At 42.6% G+C, this 22,931-nt stretch overlaps 1 protein-coding gene across 5 annotated transcripts in view; it reads left to right on the top strand.

Moving 5' to 3' along the window:
- DCC (DCC netrin 1 receptor) overlaps positions 1 to 22,931 on the top strand; it is a 1,201,728-nt gene that overhangs the window by 1,131,612 nt on the left and 47,185 nt on the right. For all 5 annotated transcript variants that reach the window (XM_085629855.1, XM_085629864.1, XM_085629892.1 and 2 more), the window contains exons 23-26: positions 4,031 to 4,193; positions 5,579 to 5,805; positions 7,965 to 8,081; positions 20,448 to 20,603. In XM_085629855.1, coding sequence (XP_085485981.1) covers positions 4,031 to 4,193; positions 5,579 to 5,805; positions 7,965 to 8,081; positions 20,448 to 20,603 — 663 coding nt within the window. The remainder of the gene's footprint in view (positions 1 to 4,030; positions 4,194 to 5,578; positions 5,806 to 7,964; positions 8,082 to 20,447; positions 20,604 to 22,931) is intronic.

Genomic DNA, 22,931 nt, shown 5'->3' on the forward strand with positions numbered 1-22,931 from the left:
TCCTGAAGTTACCCAAAACAACCATGTAGCAGCCTCTTCTGATTGGACAGCCTCTAACAGCCTGAGCTAAGCTGCTCCCTAATTAGGTTTGAAGAGGTCTGGAACTGAAACAATACAGCCACTTGGTCGGAGGAGATTTGCTTCCTCGAGAAGCCAGGGACAGGAAGGGGGCCGGGGAGATAAACTGGACTTCAAAGGTAGAAGCACAGATGTGACCGTTCCAAGGCCAGACCCCACTTCTTGATACCAAGCCACACGGAAGCCCCTCTAATTAGATTAGGAGATGGGCTGAAGGGGGAGTGTGGGGACAGTTAGCCCTACCTGTGGTTTTGGTTAGCCAGACCTGCACTCCAAGGAGACATTTTCTCCATTTTGATTTTTGAAGATATGTGCATTCTGGGACCAAAATAATCCACACTTCCCAGGAAGTTGTCACGGCAGAGGATGGCAACTTGTACCCCATTGGTTGGGGTGCCACCACCTTGCCAGTCGAGATGGTGAATAAATATAGGTGAGCTGCAAGAATACCTCAGAAAGCATTTGAAGAAGAAGGACTGCCCTGCTGCACACTTGAACTTCACAATAGAGGACTGCACTCATAAGTCCTGCACCTGCTGCACTTTAAAGGCTCCATACAAGAAGGACTTTGCCTGTCTTCAAGGATATGGAGTGACTTCTTGAGTAGCAACAGGTAGAAAAGGGCTGGAAGAAGCCACTTACAAAATTCTCTAAGAGGATAGCTCCAGCTGATAAGCCTCAACTGGATTTTCCTGGACTGACCAGGTGCATGTTGGGAGTTGGAGTCCCAGAGTCCCACGAGACAGAGAAGAGCTTCTGAACTCTTGGCTGGTGCTATGGACCCTTTCAGAACTAAAGGAACCTTTCAGAAGAAGATCTTTTAGTTTGGGAACTTTTTGACATCTTTTGTGAAGGCTCCAGAAGAAGACCAGCATCGATGGAGAGAGTCAAGCCGACGATGTTGAACCATGAAAGCTCCGGAGCTCCTCGCCGTTGACGATGAAGACAAAGACCTCCAGGACTGATCGAGGCATCATGCTGAAGAAGCACAGTCATCAAATAAAAATTTGTATCTGACTTGCGCTCTATCGTGGTCATCCTGAAACTTTGACTTTCTCCCAGTCCAGCGTGACCATACAGCTGTCGCTGGCGATTTACACTTTTTGGGGCTAGAACACAAAAGTTTTATCTAATCTTTAAAAATTCACATATCCGGTTCCCTATATTGGAATTTTGTTGTTTTGGTGTCATTTGAAAGATAAACATAATCTCTATTTGTATACATTGATGTTGTATTTTTATTTTGTTGTGTCTTTCACCTATTTCCTGTTTTGGTGATGTTAAATGCTTTACCCACCTGTCTCCTAAATTAAGCCCGACTGCTCGTCTACTAAGCTGTCAAGGGTTGAGCAAGGATTATTTTATTGAAACTTGATTGAATCTCCTTAGTGATTGTGACATTACTACTAGCTGTAGGTAACCACCTTCACCTACTAATAACCCACCTTCTAACATATATATTTTAAAGGGCGTGGGACTGCTCCTTTTTTTCTTTATGGAAACACAGAAGGGAAAATGTCCTTTGCCTTCGTGGTATGCAGCAGCAAGGATGCACCCCCTCCTTATCCTGGAGTCAGTGTTTATATTAATCTTTGGATTTTAAGGAACATTCGTCCTCTTGGACTATGCCAGTCTGGTTCACTACCCAAGGCAGTCATAAGTTGCCACACTACACAGACATACTGCTATTCTTAGTGACACATGGAGTTTGCAATCTTCAGCAATGGAGAAATAGAAGACGCTAGGTTCATGCCCATGTAAGGAGCATCTGCCTTTCAAACTGCAAAGTCCCGGTAGGCGTCCAATTTGAGACCTCAAAAACATCATGTAATGATTTATATATCTATCTGTCCTGGTCATTTTTGTCCTGGCTGGGGACATATGGCTTACTGATGTAGAGGTCACATCATGTGCACATTACACATGACAATTTAGTGTTATTATGTACCAGTTTGTAGCACCCTGTTACCACTAGGCCTATTATCAAAAGCACTTTCAAAACGCTTAGTCACACCTTTCAACCAGAAAAGAAGTTAAAAAAAAACTAGGCTTCATTTTAAATGCTGGGGATTCCCTGACCTGGCAGATCACCCTCAAAGTGAGAAGTTATTATTTCCATCTAAACACTAATCAATCCTGTATGGCAGCTACTCTAAAAAAAACTCAAGCCACAGTGGTCAGAGCCTACATTACCACTCAGCTCAATTACTGCAATAGCTTATATGCAGACCTCTTGATTATTGCACAGCTCCAGAAGGCCGAGACTGGAGATGCCTTGCATTGACGGTTTGAAGAAGAGAGATCACGTCTCCAATGTCCGTAGATCTCTGTACCAGCTGGCGGTGGCAAGCGGAATCTGGTTCAAAGCAGCTTGCCTTGCAGTTAAATATCTGAACCAGTGAGCTCTATTTTAGTTGACATACAGGCTAAAGCCAGATATCACCTTCACAGAACTTCAGAGCACAAAGAATGCCAATCTAGCAGCCCCCCATCTCGCTGTGGCTGATCCTTCTTATTAAATGCCCCTTTGATGTGGTATGCATTAGAATGCTATTGTCTCTACCTAGCTTCAGTAAAAAGCTGAAGGCTTGCCTGTTTGTTTAGGCAGACTATTAAAACAAGTGCTTGGAGACCCAGGTGGGTCCCGCGTGCTATAGCTATAGTTTCAGTTTGTGAATCAATTAGCCATTTTATATGATACATTCTTCACCCTAGCACCATGATAAAATGGTGTTCCTAACTGTATGCTATCAAGCCTATCCATTAGACATTATTCACAATATTGGTACTCTTTGTGTTATATAACTTTAATGATAATCGTCCATTGGTTTTGGTCATCTCCGATATAATACACAGATGAGTATCATAAGCATTCTCTCCTTGTCCCACCTCTACCCAAGAAACACTTTCTCTCAAAGACATTAAATGTATGATCAAATTCTCCAATTCCTATTTGCTGTAGACACGCTTGTGATTTCTCATTCTGCTCTTTCCCTTCCATCAGAAATGCACCCCATGCTCTTGTGACCATTTGCCTCTTGGGTACTAAATATGCATTGACTGACTAATTAACAATCTAAGATTCTATTTAACATACACGATTCTCTCTCTTCTCATGGTCTGAACCAATCTATGTACTCACTAAAGCTCTCACAAACAATATTTTCAATCTGTAACGCTGTTCACCCGAACCCCTTCCCATTTTATACCTTGAGATCTTGAAGATCTTGAAAATCACAAAAGAAATCTAGAGGTAATTCAAACAATCTGCAACTATCACAGCTCCCCATAAGTACTAATAGAATCCTCAGCGAATTCCTAAAAGGTGGAATGTACTCCATATGTGGAAGGAAAACAATAGGTGTACATTTCTGGCATTTTTTCAAAGAATTGGGCATTGTATGAGTAGTTTTAGATAAGTTCCACAATGAAATAATCAGCTTTCTTGATTATCATGTATGAGAGGAAATCTCTCTTTCATTGTCATGGTATCTTTGAGAAATACATACTTCTAAAAGACTAAGCAAAATAAGCACATTTTTAAAGACATTGTATATGCTCCAATATGTTTTGGGGGATCACAATGCCTGGAGAAGGCTACAGAGATTGAGAGGTATGTGCATAGTTGTTACCAATGGTCTGTTCCATTAATGAATATACTAGTGACTACTCATTGCACATTTTAGCAAAGGGGCTCCTGTGTAGCATTCTAAGGATCTCCATCAGAAAAAAACTCCAGATATAGGGTCACTTATCATGACATATTGTAAAGTGTCTACAGAGACGTATTTGTTATATTTTGTATTAATAATGTTATGTAGTTGACAGATCAAGCTCATGTCAGGTATGCACCATGTACATCTCCACAATGATCATATTAAGTAGTGTGAAATGGATTGTTAAATGATGCTGACGGTGTCACTAAAGTAAATTCCTTTGCCTTTTTTTTCAGAGTCTCCCATTGGACAAATTCGCCCTCCTCATGGTAGTGTGACCCCTCAGAAAAACAGCAACCTGCTGGTGATCATCGTGGTCACTGTAGGGGCCATCACTGTGGTGGTTGTGGTAATTGTAGCCGTGATATGCACGAGGCGCTCCTCAGCACAACAGAGGAAGTAAGTTCCATGAATTCGATAAGTCAATAAGTGAAACAAGATTCACACCCAAATAAGTACCGATGTTTTGGATAAAGAGCAGTCCTCATGCAGTCAATAACGCTCAACAGCTGCAAGGTCTTCTGCGGTTACTGTACATGCAGAAGACATATCCTCGAATGAAAGCTTCTGCAATGGAATGGTAAATTCTCATTGTAGGGAACGTTTCAAAGAGCAAAAAGTGTTGTCTACATTCAGGCTAAATCTGTCCATATTGTCCTGCTAAAGTCCAAATTCTGAACTAGGTAGTGATCCTGATTTGGCTCTTAGTGGCTGAATCAGAATTACCCCAATCAGATAATACTGCATTCCCAGCGATTCCCTTGCATGATTTTACTGCTTAAAAGATGGTGGAATTTCGGAGTGGGAAGTAGGTGAAAAATAAAGAACTATGGATAAAATCAAGCAGAGTAACTTCAGTTTGTGTGGAAAAAACTAATTTCCCAGTGGACAAAACTCAAAAGTGGTCTGTTTTTCTGGCTTGCCATATACACTACAATTATACCTACAGATATTTTCTATAGCTCACAAATATTTCAATGTTTTAATTCCCTTGCATTTTCAGCCCAAAAGCAGCTACAATATTCCCTCCAGCACCCAAAATAAACCAATGTGGACCTGTCATGCCCGATTCAGCATTGAATCTATCCATTTGTAGTAGAAAAAGATTCCTGGCATTTGCAAGGAACATCTGTAAAATTCAACCCTCTCCTCTGTGAACCTTCCATAAAACGTTCATGCTTACTTCAGTTTCTAGTTTCATCACTCCCTTCTTTTACTCAGTAATCTAAGCATAAATATGTGCTCATTGGTGAAAAGTGATTGCTCTCTATGATACCAACATGGAGACATGGAAATATTGCCATAGTCTCACTTATCCAGCATGTACACCCTGAATATTGACACTGGATTACATCGATAGGACACAATATATCGAAAAAGTATTGACAGATAAGTCTAGATATTCTCCACCTAAATCCAGATTTATCTACCCATGCAATACAAATATCTTCAAGGTACGCAGATGTGGAGTCAGGAATAGTAAATCTATACTTCCCTATATGAACTTACCTTTCGATAATTTGTCCCTTGATATTCTTTCCTCGATATTTTTGTACAACAATATTCTGGGGTCGATATTCAGTAGTACAATCCTTGTCCAGTCATACAGACATTCTTTCATTCATAATCATGAAGCAGGAGTACTTCTGTGCTTGAGAGCCAGGGAAATTGGAATACAGTTGAAATGTGCTCAATGTTGATATTGCTTAGTGTGATGATGGTAATGTATGGTTACATTTTGACATTATCAAAATGAAAACATAGAGCAATTTATCTTTTCTCAGAAAACGTGCAACACATAGCGCCGGCAAAAGAAAAGGAAGCCAGAAGGACCTGCGGCCTCCAGACCTTTGGATTCATCATGAAGAGATGGAGATGAAGAACATTGAGAAACCATCAGGGTCTGATCCCTCCGGGAGGGACTCACCAAGACAAAGCTGTAAAGATCTCACCCCAGTTAGTCATAGCCAATCAGAATCTCAGTTAAGCAGCAAAAATACTTCACATTCAGGTAAATCTTAAGCTATCTGCTTAACAGACACACTAACCCATCCATACTTAATTTTTAGCACATGCTTGTAAAACTTAAAGATAACTGGGACACTGTTTCTTCATATGCATCAACATATGTTGCGATGAAGGTGAAAAGTTGGTATATAGTGGCCGAATTGTGTTTCGATATCTATTTACAGTTTTAGGAAATGTTGGTATCGACTATGTTATCCCTTCTGATGGGGTTCTGGATTACCAAAAGCATACCTTCTTTGAGTCCAAAAAATTGACCAGCATACCTTTTAAACCATGAAGAGTATAATTTTGCTTTTTAAGATATTCAATTTTAAAGGTGTGGGCGTAAGGACGCTTTTGTTTTTTTCGGTAGCTAATGGCAGTTAGTAATAGCATACAGTATGAATGATTGACATTCATTCACATGTTTGATGAGGAGTGATAAAAGTTTTTGGAATAACATGTTTGCTAGATTGCAGCTTTCCACAGCATCAGTCGTTTTGAAAAGGTTCTATATGATAAACTGCAACAACAAGAAACTGATATTTCAAGACCCATCTGCAGCAAAAGCTGAGGGAATAATACTCCGGAAGAAGGATTACCAATCTATTGATTTTACGGTGTTTTTTGTATTTAGGGAAAGTAATTAAAGTTTTGTGGACAGGCTGCCAATCTACTGGGGTGTTAGAGGCCTGCTCTGTAAACATGGGTGGCAGGACCTCCGTATTTAGAATTCCTGGCAATGCCTGTGGAAATGTTTTGCGTAATGTGCTTCTGTCAATATGGCAGAAGCACAGTCAGAAAAAATGCAATGTTGGCCAAAAAACAGGGCAGCCTTTTTTTGCCACACCAGTCCTGTGGTGGCATTCGCATCAGTGGATGGTTTCCGATGGAACAGGTAGCTAAGGCTTCATCATTGGAGACTAAGATTGTCCACCTCAACACGAGGTAGCGAAACTGTGAGTTAGGTAGTAAGGAAAGATGTTAATTTTCAGTGGGTTTACCATTGCTGACGGACTCAAGAAAAGGCACTAAGGGCCTAATTACAAGTCTGCGATGGCCGTCCAGCCACTGTCACACCGGCGGTCTGATGCCCCATTACAAGTTGGACAGTTGGACTGCCATTGCACCACTGCAGCCGTCAAGGAACCGCCATTCCCTGGCGGTGGCGCTGCGGCCAAGGCCTCAGTAATATGCTGGTGGTGCAGCTGCAGCACCGCTATGCCTCTTACGAGTTTCAGGACTGCCAGTGGTGTCATGGAGGTCTTTCCTTCATGAAAAGGCTAGTGGTCCTGAAACAAAGGGGCCTGACTGGACCCTGTTACCCATTTGTATGGGGATGCATGCAAAGGGGCACAACATGCACCCCACTGGGTGCATGCACCCGAGTTCCTGCACGGCATGGACTTTACAGGAACTGTTTTTTACATTCCCATTGCGGTGCCCATTTTTTCGAGGCACTGCCAAAAACAGCCCACTAGACGCGAGAAAACTCGAAATCTGGCGGGCGGCGCAACCACGGGCTTGACAGTGCGGGAGTGGGCCGCCGGCATTTCAGTCCGCTCCTGCACTGCCAAACTCGTAATAAGGCCCTTAGTCTTTTAAAAGTATTATTTTTATCTTCCTCAGCTTGTCATATGATGTTTTCATTAAGTGTGTTAGATTTGTTTTTAAAGTGCCCTGCTCAATCAATTTGATCAAAAACATTTCATGAATCAATGATAATTTCAAAAGACAGCTACACACCAGCTTTTAAGCAATTGTACCTAGCCTATTAGGAACGTTTGTACTTGTTATAATATATTTGACATATTAAAATTCTTGGAATGATTTTCTTCCCAAAGATGTTACAAGAAGAAATAGACACCTCCTTTGTATGGACAATAGTTTTGCTACTAGTAACTGGGCATTATAATATTGCTTATTCTTGTTTATGCCTGGACAATTTTGATCTCATTCTTGAGCTGTGACTATGCCCATTGGTTACTCACAAGTCTGGTTTAATTTTGCCTGCTCAGTGAACATGTAAAACATCATAGTTCCCCAGAGCATTGTGATTCCTTGTGTATTAAGTTAGATCCAACATTTGTATCAAGGCTTAATGCGCATTGTAGTGTTGAATAAGGCATTAAATTATGAATCAATTGATTGTGTCTTCCCTAGGGCCTGATACAGAGGAAGTTGGAAGCAGTTTGTCTACATTAGAGCGCTCGCTTGCAGCCCGCAGAGCAACACGTGCCAAGCTCATGATTCCAATGGATTCTCAGCCAAACAATCCCTGTGAGTAGCACCTTTCTATCATACGTCCAATAATGTAGGACCGAATTATGGTGTTGAACGCACAAAAGGACAGTACATGTTTAATTGTTGAGCTGTTCTCAGGTTTGTTACACACCATATCCATAAAAAAAGGTTCCTAAACCTGCCCAAGGAACTATCAGGCAATAAACCTCATAGATAACTTACAGAAGATTGTCTCCTGGCAGGTGTTGGGTAAACAAAATAAATGGATGAATGAATTGGTAAATGTATGGCTAAATCAAATACTTTCTCAGTGGCAGCCAAGGTTCAGGCAATGAATTAACACTATCAACCAGGCTTTTAGTTTCCTCATTGGTAAATTGAAGACTGTAGACCTTTTTCATGGGCATCTTTATATTTAAGGTGTTTATAATGTGCTCAATCATCCCCTAAGGGATATTCTGGTGCTAGACTTCATATTCGCCAAACTCCATACTTTGCCAAAGCCAGCAAAGTGGAAACAGCCACGTTTTCAACATACTTTGAAAAGTTAACATATCCGAAGTCAGGCATAGATTGAAAGGCAGGGTATTCCAATAGGAAGTTGCCAGAAAATTGAAAGAATGGCCACCTGTTAGATCTGGGGGTCTCTAGTTGGCAGAGGTGGGTACCACTGTCCAAATAGGGATCCTTACTTCTAGTCAGGGTAAGGGGGATACACTCTTTAGATAAACCCTGCTCACCCCCTTGGTAGCTTGGTACGAGCAGACAGGCTTATCAAAGGCAATGTGTAAAGTATTTGTACCAACACTCACAGTAACACAGTGAAAACACCACAAATGGACTCCACACCAGTGTAGATAAATAAAGTACTTTTATATAAACTACACAAGACCAAAACAACAAAAATCCAACATACACAGTTCAAGAATATGGTTTCAAAAGAGTTCTTAGCTTAGCGACAAAATAATCCACATTAGCGTCGATTTTAGCCAACAGTACCTGGTGATGCGATAAAAGTTCCTAGCGGCGCTCAGGCGTTGAAAAACAAGCATCAGCGTCAGTCCTGAGACCCTGGGGAGGCGATGCGACCACCCCGCTGCACGCAGGGGGCGTGTGCGACGAATCTGGCCTGTATGAGGAGTGAGGCGATACTTGTATGGATTCCAAGGCGTAGCTTCTCCGGTAAAAATTTACTCGCAAAGGCACGATGCGACGATCTTCGATGTTTCTGCGACGATGTTCACAGCGATGAAATACGGCCCGCTAACGAGCGGTGCGACGATCTTCGATGGCTCTGCGACCATGTCCGCAGCGATGAAATGCGGCCCGCTAACGAGTTGTCAGATCTAGAGTCGCGATCTCCTCAGGAACAGATGACTAGTCCTCAAATCCCTCCTGCCAAACCCAGTGACAAGAGATTAACTATTGCCTCTGCATTCAGCCAAGGGGGAAAGGGGAAGTGGAAGACAAAACATGAGAGAGACTGCCTCTGGACACGGTTCTTCACTGGGCTTCCTATGAAGATACCTGAAATGACAAACACACTTGTTTAATATCTTCCCTACCTACTCTACTCTAGATAATTAATCTATTGACTTTTACAATTACCTTTTAATACCAGAGAACTAGCCACTCTCTATCTAATTAGTTTTGCCTATTGTCTTATTGATCAGTCTTCAGGAATTCTGTATTCTCTATTTTGCAGTTCTTGGCAAATGGAGATACTTCTCCAACCAAAGGTATAGATTGTTCAGTCTTGTGCGACAGTTCAGTCTTTTATCTTTTCAAAAATAAATTGTAGACTCCTTTGGGAACTTCTGACCAATAGTGTCTCTTTACTCCTTAGAACTTGTAATCTACCTCATGAAGTCTATAACAAGTACGAATTGCAGTTGAAATACTTGCTGCTTGGATTTTAGTTGCAAGCGTTATTATGAAAGTTCTGCTCATACATTTGTCAGAGGTTCCTCCAATGCTTTTTCTTTTCAGCCTTCACTTGACAATTAAAAAAGTATTAAATACTCTTACTTCTGAGGAGAGAAGGTTTCTCTTGACTGAAACGCTTCTCCAGGATTCAAATACTCCACTGCTCTCACCGCCTTCTAACTCTGAAACAGCTCTTGCTGAGAGAACTCTGTGAATTTCAAAAGGGGAACGTCAGAACACTCAAAAACCCATTTGAAATGCGTACTGAATAACTTCCCTGAACATTGGAAGTCGAGCGCTGAATTATTTCAACGTGTGTTTTCTCCTCAGGAAATACGGACACACAGGAGCACAAACACGACCGTTGCTGGGATTCTTTCAGTTGAAGTGCGCCGCGCGAATATCGCGCAGGCGCGTTGAAAGCAAAGAAGTGTCTCGCGATCAGAACAACTAGACCGCAGACCTTTGTAAAAAGTGAAAGCTCGTTACTAACCGCGGAAAACAGATTCTCTCAGGCCATTGAGGATGGACTTGAGAGACGTTCTCCAGGTCGGAGCCAATCTTAACCAACGGGGATATTTGGTCAAGCACAGTCTATCTGAGAGGGAGTCAGCTCTTTTGGAATTTAAGTTAAAACAGAACAATGGGGTCTTGACAGTACTCCCCACCAAAAGACGTCCCTTCCTTCTTGGCTTAGTAGGATTTTGTTTATGAAAGTCTCGAATGAGTCTTGGAGCGTGAACATTGGTATATGGTTCCCAAGATCTTTCTTCTGGACCAAAATTCTTCCAACTGATCAAATAATACAATTGACCTTTCCTAAAGGTGGAATCAAGAATCTCATGCACCTCAAACTCCTCCCCTGATTCTACCACAATAGGTTTAGGAAGTGAGTGGGCTCTCAAATTTGGTGGGCTCTTTTTCAACAAGGAAACATGAAACACCGGATATATTTTGAGATAAGAGGGCAAGTGAATTTTTACAGATACAGGGTTTATCATTCTGTTTACCTTGAATGGGCCTATGAATCTTGGTTGAAACTTACGATTCTCTTTTAATTTAAGATGTTTAGTGGATAACCAAACCTTCTCTCCTGATTTAAAAACTGGACACTCACGTCTCTTCTTATCTGCCTGAGACTTATAAGAGTTTTTAGCCTTTTGTAAATTCTCACCAGCAAGCATTAAAGACTTTTGAACTCTATTTACCAATTCTTCTGCCACTGGTACTGAACCCTCTTCCTTCTCTAAAACTATACTTGGGTGTCGACCATAGTTTAAGAAAAAGGGGGAATAACCTGTAGAGGAGTGCTTGGCGTTGTTATAAGCAAATTCAGCGGACCAAACTAAATCTGCCCACCCAGCTTTCTGATCCATCAAATAAAGTCTGAGGTATTGCTCAAGGTCTTGATTGACTCTCTCGGTCTGACCATCAGTTTCAGGATGGAAACTGGTGGAAAAGCGAGCGTCTATTCCTAACCTTCTGGTAAAAGCCTTCCAAAAATGGGAAACAAATTGGGAGCCCCGGTCAGAAACTAAAACCTTTGGGATTCCATGCAGTCTTACAATGTGCAGAGTAAATAATTGTGCCAGTTCTTGAGCTCGAGGTATATTTTTCAGAGGGACAAAATGTGCCATTTTAGAAAACATATCCACCATCACCAAAATTGTGTTAAACCCATGACAAGGAGGGAGGTCTACTATCAGATCCATCGAGACCGTATGCCAAGGATAAGGTGGAGTAGGCATTGGCATCAAGAGCCCTTGTGGTGCTCTCCGATCCGATTTCCCTTGCAAACATCTATCGCAGGTGGTAACATACTGCCGTATTTGAGCTCTCATGTTGGGCCACCAGAAATTCCTTTCCACCAGTTCTGAAGTCTTTTGTATTCCTTTATGACCAGCCATCAAATCATCATGACACATCTTCAAAGCTTTCTCTTGAAGCCCCTTAGTAGGAAGATACAAGCAATTTCTGAGGTATGGAAGACCATTCCGGATCTCTCTCTCCAGCTCCTCATCTGCCCAGCGATTCATCTCTTCTAGGTACATTGCCTCCCGAATTTCTTTTGAAAAATCTGTATTGAGGGTGGCCACAATGATCTTTTCCTCAGGAATAATAGTCTGATTCTTTTGGTCAACTTCAGAGTAGTCAGAGTTTATTCTTGAAAGAGCATCTGCTTTTGCATTACTTGTACCTGGTCTGAAAGTTATTACAAAATTGAAATCTGCAAAAAATAGAGACCAACGTAATTGTCTGGCCGTTAATGTTCTAGCTGACTTGAGAAATTGGAGGTTGCGATGATCCGTATACACAGTGACCTTATGCGCTGCGCCAAGCAAGTAATGCCTCCATTCTAAAAAGGCACCTTTTATGGCCAACAGCTCTTTGTCAGCGATTGAATAATTGCATTCAGGAGGGGTTAACTTTCTGGAATAGTAGGCCACTGGATGAAGTTGACCTGTATCCCGATGTCGTTGAGAGAGAATTCCTCCAATGGCAACGTCAGAGGCATCCGCTTCTACGTAAAAGGGCTCATCTGCCCTTGGATGCAACAGAATTGGTGCTTGCGTAAAGGATCTCTTCAAGAAACGAAAGGCTTCTTCTGCTTCATCATTCCAGACAAACTTCACCCCTTTCTTCAACAATCTTGTGATTGGACTGACTTTATGAGAGAAATTTGAAATAAATCTCCTGTAGAAATTAGAGAACCCAATAAAACTTTGGACCTCTTTCACAGATGAAGGAGAAGGCCAATCTTGCACTACTCTCACTTTTGCATTATCCATACTTACTCCTTCAGGAGATAAAACAAATCCAAGAAATTCTACCTTTTCCACATGAAAGGCACATTTCTCCAATTTCACAAAAAGATGGTTCTCAAGAAGTCTGGTTAAAATCGCTCTAACATGGGTTACATGCTCTTCAAGACTATCTGAAAAGATCAGAATATCGTCGATATAAACGACAGCTATTCGATCCAAAAATTCTCTGAGAACGTCATTTACAAAATGTTGAAATGCAGCTGGAGCATTGCACAACCCATAGGGCATTACTAGATACTCAAATAACCCATAACGAGTTCGAAATGCTGTTTTCCACTCATCACCTGAAGCGATGCGGATCAAATGATAAGCCCCTCGTAAGTCCAATTTGGTGTAGATTTTTGCATTCTTGACCTGATCCAACAAGACTGAAATTAGTGGGAGCGGGTATCGATTCTTGATTGTGACTTGATTTAAGGCTCTAAAGTCTATACAAGTACGAAGATCTCCGTCTTTCTTCGGAATGAAAAATAAAGGAGACGAGACTGGGGACTTAGAAGGACGTATAAACCCATTAGCCAAGTATTTTTCCAAGTAACTTTTGAGATATTGATTTTCCGTTGCTGTCAAGGCGTAAATTCTACTGCAAGGCAGAACCGCCCCAGGTTCAATATCTATCTTACAGTCCTAAGGACGATGAGGGCTAAGTTTTTCGGCCTCTTTTTCATCAAAAACTGAAGCTAAATCCTCATATTCCCTGGGAATCTCTTTAGTTTCTAAAGAGCAAATTGACGCTGAATGACAAGCCAGTCCTTTGGCTGGTGATTCTTCTAATAACTGGACTTGCTCACAAAAACAATTTTCCTTGCAATAAGTTGAATTCATAGAAATAGTTCTCTTTTCCCAATCAATGTATGGGTTGTGTTCTGTTAACCATGGAAGACCTAGAATGAGCTGAAACTGAGGAGCATCAATTAGATTGAACGTTATTATTTCTGAATGTTCATTGAACCCAGTTAACTGGATAGATTCAGTTTCATGAGTAATGAGCCCAGAAGACAAATTTGTTCCATCCACAGCTCTGACCACTTCCACGACCTGCTTCTCAACAAATTTTAATCCAATTCTTCGAGCATATTTGATGTCACAAAAGTTCCCCGTTGCCCCTGAGTCGATCATCACAGAAACTCCGATCACTTCTTGATCACGGAACTTTGCAGTTACAGATACTACCAGATGGGGTGCAGAAGATTGTAATGTATTCACAACTTGCTGATAAAATGGAGCTGTCTTTAAATTCGCTTCACCCTGTGCAACTCCCTTTACAGGTGAAGCCGATCTTTTACCTGCTGAGCAACCTTTGGTTTTTTAGGACAATCTTTTACAAAATGACCAGAGAGACCACAATACAGACACAGATGCCCAGATCTTCGTCTTTCCTTTTCTTCCTTGGAAAGAGGACCTCTTATTGATCCTATCTGCATGGGTTCATCTACAGATGAATTTTCAGAGGTCTTATTTCCTTCAGTCTTCATTCGATCAAAACGAGGTGGGAGCGGACGGAAGTCTCTTCTTTTTTCACTTCGTCTCTCACTCAAACGATGATCGATCTGTAGCACCAAATCAATTAATTCAGAGATTTCAGTGGGTCGTCTAGGAATCTGTGCCAAAGCGTCCTTAAGTTCATCTTTTAAACCTCTAAAAAAAATTGCTGCTCTCTTGGCTTCTGGCCAACTTGATTCCACAATCAACTTATTAAATTGGGCTAGATAGGCCACCAAATCCCGATTGCCCTGCTTGAGCTCCAAAAGTTCATTGTCTGTGGCTTGTGAGGCTGCACGTCGATCAAATATTCGTAAAAATTCTACCTTAAAGTCATTATAGGTGTACAATTTGGGATCATTCTGCGTGACCAATGACATTGACCAGGCTGCTGCATCACCATTCAAATACGACAGTATGAAAGCCACCTTTGATTGATCCTCTGCAAAAATGACTGGCCGACACAAAAAATGCAAAGTACATTGTGTCAAAAATATTTGCGTCTTTAGAGGGTCCCCACCAAATCTCTCAGGAGGCGCCAAGGGAATAATAGGTGAGACAGCATGTATAACCTGAGTGGAAATATCTGAAGGGGATAAATTACTTGATAGACTCGGTGAGCCTTTATATCCAGTACCGGAAGCCACAAACTCTTCCAATCTTTGCCTGGTCTGAATAGTTTCCTGACTCGATCTCCTAACTTCTTCCCTTAAAGATTTATTCTCCTCTAAGGCACAATCAAGTTGTTTCTGCATTCCTTCTAAAATGGAACTTAGGGCCTTCAAATCTACCCCGTCTGCCATTCTGTTCAGGAGGAGATCTATAAACCTCAAAAGAGGTTTTTAAGGCACTTCAATCTGACAGATCTAGAGTCGCGATCTCCTCAGGAACAGATGACTAGTCCTCAAATCCCTCCTGCCAAACCCAGTGACAAGAGATTAACTATTGCCTCTGCATTCAGCCAAGGGGGAAAGGGGAAGTGGAAGACAAAACATGAGAGAGACTGCCTCTGGACACGGTTCTTCACTGGGCTTCCTATGAAGATACCTGAAATGACAAACACACTTGTTTAATATCTTCCCTACCTACTCTACTCTAGATAATTAATCTATTGACTTTTACAATTACCTTTTAATACCAGAGAACTAGCCACTCTCTATCTAATTAGTTTTGCCTATTGTCTTATTGATCAGTCTTCAGGAATTCTGTATTCTCTATTTTGCAGTTCTTGGCAAATGGAGATACTTCTCCAACCAAAGGTATAGATTGTTCAGTCTTGTGCGACAGTTCAGTCTTTTATCTTTTCAAAAATAAATTGTAGACTCCTTTGGGAACTTCTGACCAATAGTGTCTCTTTACTGCTTAGAACTTGTAATCTACCTCATGAAGTCTATAACAAGTACGAATTGCAGTTGAAATACTTGCTGCTTGGATTTTAGTTGCAAGCGTTATTATGAAAGTTCTGCTCATACATTTGTCAGAGGTTCCTCCAATGCTTTTTCTTTTCAGCCTTCACTTGACAATTAAAAAAGTATTAAATACTCTTACTTCTGAGGAGAGAAGGTTTCTCTTGACTGAAACGCTTCTCCAGGATTCAAATACTCCACTGCTCTCACCGCCTTCTAACTCTGAAACAGCTCTTGCTGAGAGAACTCTGTGAATTTCAAAAGGGGAACGTCAGAACACTCAAAAACCCATTTGAAATGCGTACTGAATAACTTCCCTGAACATTGGAAGTCGAGCGCTGAATTATTTCAACGTGTGTTTTCTCCTCAGGAAATACGGACACACAGGAGCACAAACACGACCGTTGCTGGGATTCTTTCAGTTGAAGTGCGCCGCGCGAATGTCGCGCAGGCGCGTTGAAAGCAAAGAAGTGTCTCGCGATCAGAACAACTAGACCGCAGACCTTCGTAAAAAGTGAAAGCTCGTTACTAACTGCAGAAAACAGATTCTCTCAGGCCATTGAGGATGGACTTGAGAGACGTTCTCCAGGTCGGAGCCAATCTTAACCAACGGGGATATTTGGTCAAGCACAGTCTATCTGAGAGGGAGTCAGCTCTTTTGGAATTTAAGTTAAAACAGAACAATGGGGTCTTGACACGAGTGGTGGGACGATCTCACTCAGCGGCGGGAATCTTCCCGCTCCGGGGGCGATGTGCTCCGAAGATGAACGCGGCGTTGACATTGCAGCGGCGGTAGGCGCTGCGACGATCTTCACGGCAACGGAAATTTTCTTGCTAAGCCGGCGGTGCGTGAAAAATTTGCAGATCTTTTACTTCTTTTCTCTTGGTCAGCTTCCCAACAGCAGGCACCACTTCCAGATGCCCCACAATTGGTTCAAGCACTCTAGGAAGGGCAAAACTCCCACAGCAGAGTTCAGGGGGAAGCTGGGGGTGAAGTCCTTTTGTTCCTGGGACTTCTTAACAGGAGGCCAGCTCTACTCAGGCCCTTGGAGATTCCTTCAAGCCAGGGGACACAGCAAAGTCCTTCCCCTCTCCTTGGCAGCAAAGCAACTGCATGTCAGCCTTACAGCAGGTGAGTCCTTCTTCTTCAGTCTTCCAGCTTTCTCCTTGGCAGAGGTTCCTTCTTGATTCCAGGATGATCTAATTTTCTGTAGTCTGGGTCCCAATACTTATACCCCAAAATCCTTTGTCCTCTGAAGGCAGAGGGGCCTTGGCCTAATCAGAACCTGTTCTGGCCAGTCCTGGAGCACTCTGTTTACTTGGTTTCTTCTTTCCTTTGAGAGAGGGGGGCAGGGTCGTCAGCCGCCCAGCAGGGGGTGGAGCCAGCATTGTGGAAGGCAGGCACAGTCCTATTCAGGAAAACACAGAAGATGATGGACGGAATGTTGCACAATGGCAAAACATTCACCCCCAGTCACAAATCTGGGTTTAATCCATCGTTATTTTGCTCACCACGCCACCCCAGTGCAGACATGGTCATATGCAAATCAGTCTTAACCCTGTGCCTCATTGTGTGTTTTGCTGTTCGCCCATTGTGGGAAGGGGATGCCAAGACGTGGGTCCCGTGCTGACTACGCCACTGGAGTCAAGCTACCCTGGCTGAAGAGGGGTGAAACCCCGAAACCGGTCGTAGGATGCTTGATTCCCTTGCAGGGAAGACATGGCTTGGCAGTTCGGGCTGGACTGTTCCCATGAGGCACAGGGTCAAGACTGATTTGTATATGGCCATGTCTGAACTGGGGTGGCGTGGTGAGCAAAATAACGATGGATTAAACCCAGATCTTTGACTGGGGGTGAATGTTTTGCAAATGTGCAACATTCCGTCCATCATCTTGTGTGTTTTGCTGTTCGCCCTATCTGGGAAGGGGATGCCCAGACGTGGGTCCCGTGCTCACTACGCCACTGGAGTCAAGCTACCCTGTCTGAAGAGGGGTGAAACCTCGAAACCGGTCCTAGGATGCTTGATTCCGGTGCAGGGAAGACATGGCTTGGCAGTTCGGGCTGGACTGTTCCCATGAGGCACAGGGTCAAGACTGATTTGTATATGGCCATGTCTGAACTGGGGCGGCGTGGTGAGCAAAATAACGATGGATTAAACCCAGATCTGTGACTGGGGGTGAATGTTTTGCCAATGTGCAACATTCCGTCCATCATCTTGTGTGTTTTACAGTCCTATTCAGGCCCAGGTGCTACTCCTCCCACCCATCTAAAGGGGAATTTCCCTATTCAGCCCTGGGCTGACTCATTCAACCTCTGGGAGCCACCCCTGTCCCTGTCACTCACAAACCAGACAGTCAATTCACAAACAGGCCAAGGCACACAGAAAGGGCAGAAAAGGAAACAGCCACTTTCTAAAAGTGCTGTTTTCACACACAGGATTTAAAAACCATCTTTCCTAAAAGATGTGTTATTAAATTCTAAGTTCTGGGATACCAGACTTTAATTTTCTATCTTGCTCCTATGGGAAGATATCCAGGTAAACATTATACTCAGCATTCCCCATTATAGCCTATGGGCAAAATAGCCTTTCAATAGTGAACAACGAAAATGGCTGTAATTCACTACCAGAGCATGTCACCTACACCAATACATGCTCTACCTTTTCTCATACACTGCACCCTGCCCAGGGGGGTACCTAGGGCCTTCCATAGGGGTGTCGTGTCCAATGTGTACAGAAAGGGAAGGGTTAGGCCTGGCCAGTGTGGACACTGGTCAGGTCAGCATGGCAGTTAGCAACTGCACCCAGGCACTGCGGTGGCAGGCCTGTGACACCATTTTAGGGCTACTCCTGTGGGTGGCACAATCAGTGCTGCAGGCCCACTAGTAGCATTTGAATCACCAGCCCTGGCACACTCAGTGCACTTTACTTGGGGCTAACAGGTGAAACAAATATACCAATCATGTGTAACCAATCAATATAACAATTTACCTAGGGAGCACTTGCACTTTGACACTGATCAGCAGTGGCAAAGTGCCCAAAGCATCTAAACCAGCAAAAACGAAATCCAGCACAGCGTCAAAAATACAGGAGGTAAAGGCAAAAAGTTAGAGGAAACTACGCCAAAGATGCCAGGTCTAACAGCACCCATTCTAGATTTTTTAGTTTGCCTACCATGTGTTATAGCCTTTATAGACAAGCGGAGAACATGTGCTGGCTTATAGAAGGTGACTCTGTCAAGTGAAATTACTGGGCCGGTCTCATAAAGCAATGTATGCCCATGGCACAATCACTTGAAGATACCTCTCATATGAACTGGAAGCCAGTGAATAGAATTTAAATAAATGGTAGCTGTACTACTGCTAGGGCAATTACGAATCAGTTTTGCTGCTGCATTTTGAATTGATTGCCGGTTCCTTGAGTGGTGTAATGAAACTTGAGGGGGCCCCCTTCCAAAGAACACAGAGGGCCCCCCCATGCTCCAGACCCAGTCATGAGCTTTAAGGTGTAAAGCATCATCGCCCGTACATTGTGGCAGAAGGGGACCCATGTATCTCTGGGGCCCCCCACACTCCAGGCGCTGTGAGGGCTATAGTTAAGCCACTGTACAAATAATCAGCCATTCCAACATACAAAGCATTGCCATAATCTAACCTACTCATAATCAATGCTTGTTCAACATTCCACCGCCATCTTACTGGGGTCAACCGAAATAGTCTGTGAAGAGTAAGCAGGAGTCCAAAGCAGCTCCCACACACAGCATTGACCTGGAAAGGGAGTCATCAATTAGAAAGGCCCAATTCTTGGAAATTCTCCTTGTTCTTGGAGAAAGGCACAACAATGAAGGTCACAGAGAGTCATACATGCCATACATATATGGCCTACATTGACCTGAGGGCCGCCTTTGATTTTCTCCCTCTGGAGAAACTTTGTAGTGTGCTAGACAATTGAGGAATCCCCTATGAATTGCTTTCAATCTTAACTCAGCTATATGCCGAAAATCATGCACAGGTTTCTTGTGGCATGTAGGGGGAAATACCTGAGAAAGTCTTCATAAGAGGTCTGGGCTACGTTTCTGTATTTGGTCCCACAGTGACAGGTTTTCGTCCTAAACAGAAATGTGTTTGTAGAGCAACAGAGACAGCGCATTATCCTCCAGGCCGGCATCATCTTTCAATACTGGTGGACAGCACCAAGTACTTGCTGTGTTTTGTTGTTTTAGTACTTACAAGAAGCAGGGCAGGACTGGGAACCAAAAGCAGCCCTGGCAAAGTGCTCGGCCGGCCCCCCGGTGGGTTGGGGGTGCGGCCGAGCTGTTTGCCGGTTTTGGCCAATTTCGTTACAGCGACGACAGCCCTATAACAAAATTGGCTCCCAGGAGCCCAAAACTGGCCCCGAACCCTGGCAGCCCACCGGGGAAATACGCGGTGCCTGCTATGGCCAGTCCGGCCTTGACAAGCAGCCAGTGCTAAATTAGCAGCCTGAAAATCTCTTGTCACGTGTATTTCCTCATTAAATGCTAAACGTGTCATAATTTCATGATTATATAGTGTGAAATGCAATTACCTATTTATAAATTAATGCAGAAATCTAAAAGAAACTTGAAATGCACCAAGAATCAGCGGTTTTCTGAGCAACCCAGCTCATCCTACCAGTGAGATTTAATAGTTTGTTGAACTAAGAGCTAAGGAAATAGTTTAGTAATTATATGAATGATCGTCACATTTCTACTAAATATACCTAATATTGTATTTTGTTCTTCCAGCTGTAGTCAGTGCAATCCCAGTGCCAACTCTGGAAAGTGCCCAGTACCCTGGGATCCTTCCGTCCCCAACGTGTGTCTATCCACATCCGCAGTTTACACTACGCCCTGTGCCATTCCCCACCTTGTCGGTAGAAAGGGGCTTTGCAACAGGTCGAAGTAAGTGATTTGTTAACTTGTTTTACATCTATTTGTCCAGGAGCCCACTTTATTTCAATGACCATCGTGGAACCTTAAAAATGTATGTGGCAAATAGAGCGATTGTTGTAAAACAATATTTAATTGTCAAGTGGGTGTAATGGACCAACGAGACTTCCCAGAAAGAAAGTCGCGGATTAAATTAAACACACTCCTATAGACGAATATTCTCTTTTCTCTCTACACTTTTGATCCATAGTGCTTATACTGTCCCATTCCTCTAATCCAAGCTGTCAATGTGCATGCTTTCAGACATCTCCATGGTCATGACCTTCTTTTTGCCCACTTTCCGCGCCATTCTTGCGTTCACTACTTTTTATATTGCACGTATTACTTGATCTTCTATGTTGTAGCTCTGTAGAGTAATAAGGGGTTAATTTCACTACAATAACATAACGTGTATTTGTAAAGCACACTTTCACCCGGAGGTATCTTGGTGCGGAATAACAGATGTTTATTGTTACCTAACTGTACACATTTTATAGACCTCAGATGGATAAAAGGCTGAGTAGACCCATCGGGATTTGGACCTGTGACTATGAGGTCGAACACAGAACCCTGAGGACGCATTAGTCCATTGAGGCACCAGAACCACTAGTCTTAAAAGTTTCTGTTTATCCTCTCCTAGGGCATGACATTCTTCACACATATATGTAGCTCATAATAGGTGATATTATTTCAACAGTAATTAAAAATGGTATTGAAGAGTCTTGGTAGGAATAGGGATCAAGGGATCAAACTGCAGAAAAGGGTGCTTTCCAGCATCACTGCGCCCCCTTGTGTGGTGAATCTCTGTCCTAAAAAACTGTGGCTGTAAAGAACCACAGCTTTTCCACAGTTCCTGTAGTGTCCCACCTCTGGCGCATCTTTCATAGGGAAGCATGGGGTGGGTGGGGCTAAGGGAGCTACTATCGTGATCTTTGAGGCATTCCTATGATACATATGGTAAAGTGGAGGATTTTCTTTTCATTTTTGTTTTTTTCAGCCGCACAAAAATATACCCTGAACAAGTAGTCGAGAGCGCTGTCACATTCATCAACAGCATTTTACAAAGAGCACCGAGCAATTTGTACAAAAATGAGTTACCCTTTCCACACACTTTTATGTTATGTGGGTACAAATAAGCTCTTTAATATGGCTCTTGGTACTTAGCCCTTATATGGAGTAGGTGTTGGTATGTTTCTCTTTGGTGTAATTTGGTAATAAGTAGTATGTCTTTGTTGTACATTCTGGATATGGGGTTCCCTCATTTGCATAGAGGTATTTTGCTAGTGTGCCTTCCTCAGGGGATTGAAGATTGTACTACATCGCAAGAGAGGCACACAACTACACAAAGTCATGATGAAAGTAAAAGTGATTCCTACGACCACCAGGGGCCCACCCCACCCCACCACAGGCACTTCCAATACACCCTATCTTAGACACATTCAGCAGGGCCTGAGCTAGATTGTACATCTCTGGGCCACTTGCCACTGTTGGGGTTTTTGCTTTTCTCCTCAGGCCCTCTTGATTGGGTACCTCAAACCCCACTGTCAGCGTTTTGCAGGATCAGCCTTCAGCATCCAGATATAGTGCAGGCATATATTGAGACACTTCAAGATATTAGGGGATGAACCACAGACCTGTAGATTGCACTAATAAGATGGCAATATGAGGCTAAGTGTGATTAATTATATGGAGGAAAGTCAAGATGTATGTAAAATCGATGTCCACTAAAAAATAATTTTTTAGTTAATGGTTAACAATATAGTTTTTATTTTGCATGGTGTTCAATAAGGATTTGAAATTAATTATATCAGGGTATTTTGAAGGATTGTGAATCCTGGTTATATGCTGAGGAAATTGAAAGTCACAAGTATTATACAATATCTGCATTTCCGGAAACCTAAATCATGCTTCAAAAAAAAAAATAAAACAAAATGATTTGTCATTGGACACATTTATTTCTGTATGCTGCATATGCTTCCTCTTTCCTTAAAACCATAGTCATACATTCAGAAAGTTGAAAAGAAAGATGTCATGTACCATTGAACTGTCATGATCCAAACATAGCAATATTAAATCACACTCAACATTAAAATATCAAAAATGTCTGCTTAATTAATCGCTAATCATGAACCTTGAAAATGTAAACATATATCGGTTTCCCCGTTTAAGCTGCTAGGCCTGTCACCAAATGAAGCACAACACATTTTGATCTCTTTTCAGTAGTATCATGTATATCACTAGTTCATAGTCCATCTCACAGCTTGTCACTCATGCACATAGTCCATCTACCACTCCATGCAC

The sequence above is a fragment of the Triturus cristatus genome, chromosome 2_1, assembly GCF_964204655.1.
Source record: "Triturus cristatus chromosome 2_1, aTriCri1.1, whole genome shotgun sequence".
NCBI lineage: Eukaryota > Metazoa > Chordata > Amphibia > Caudata > Salamandridae > Triturus > Triturus cristatus.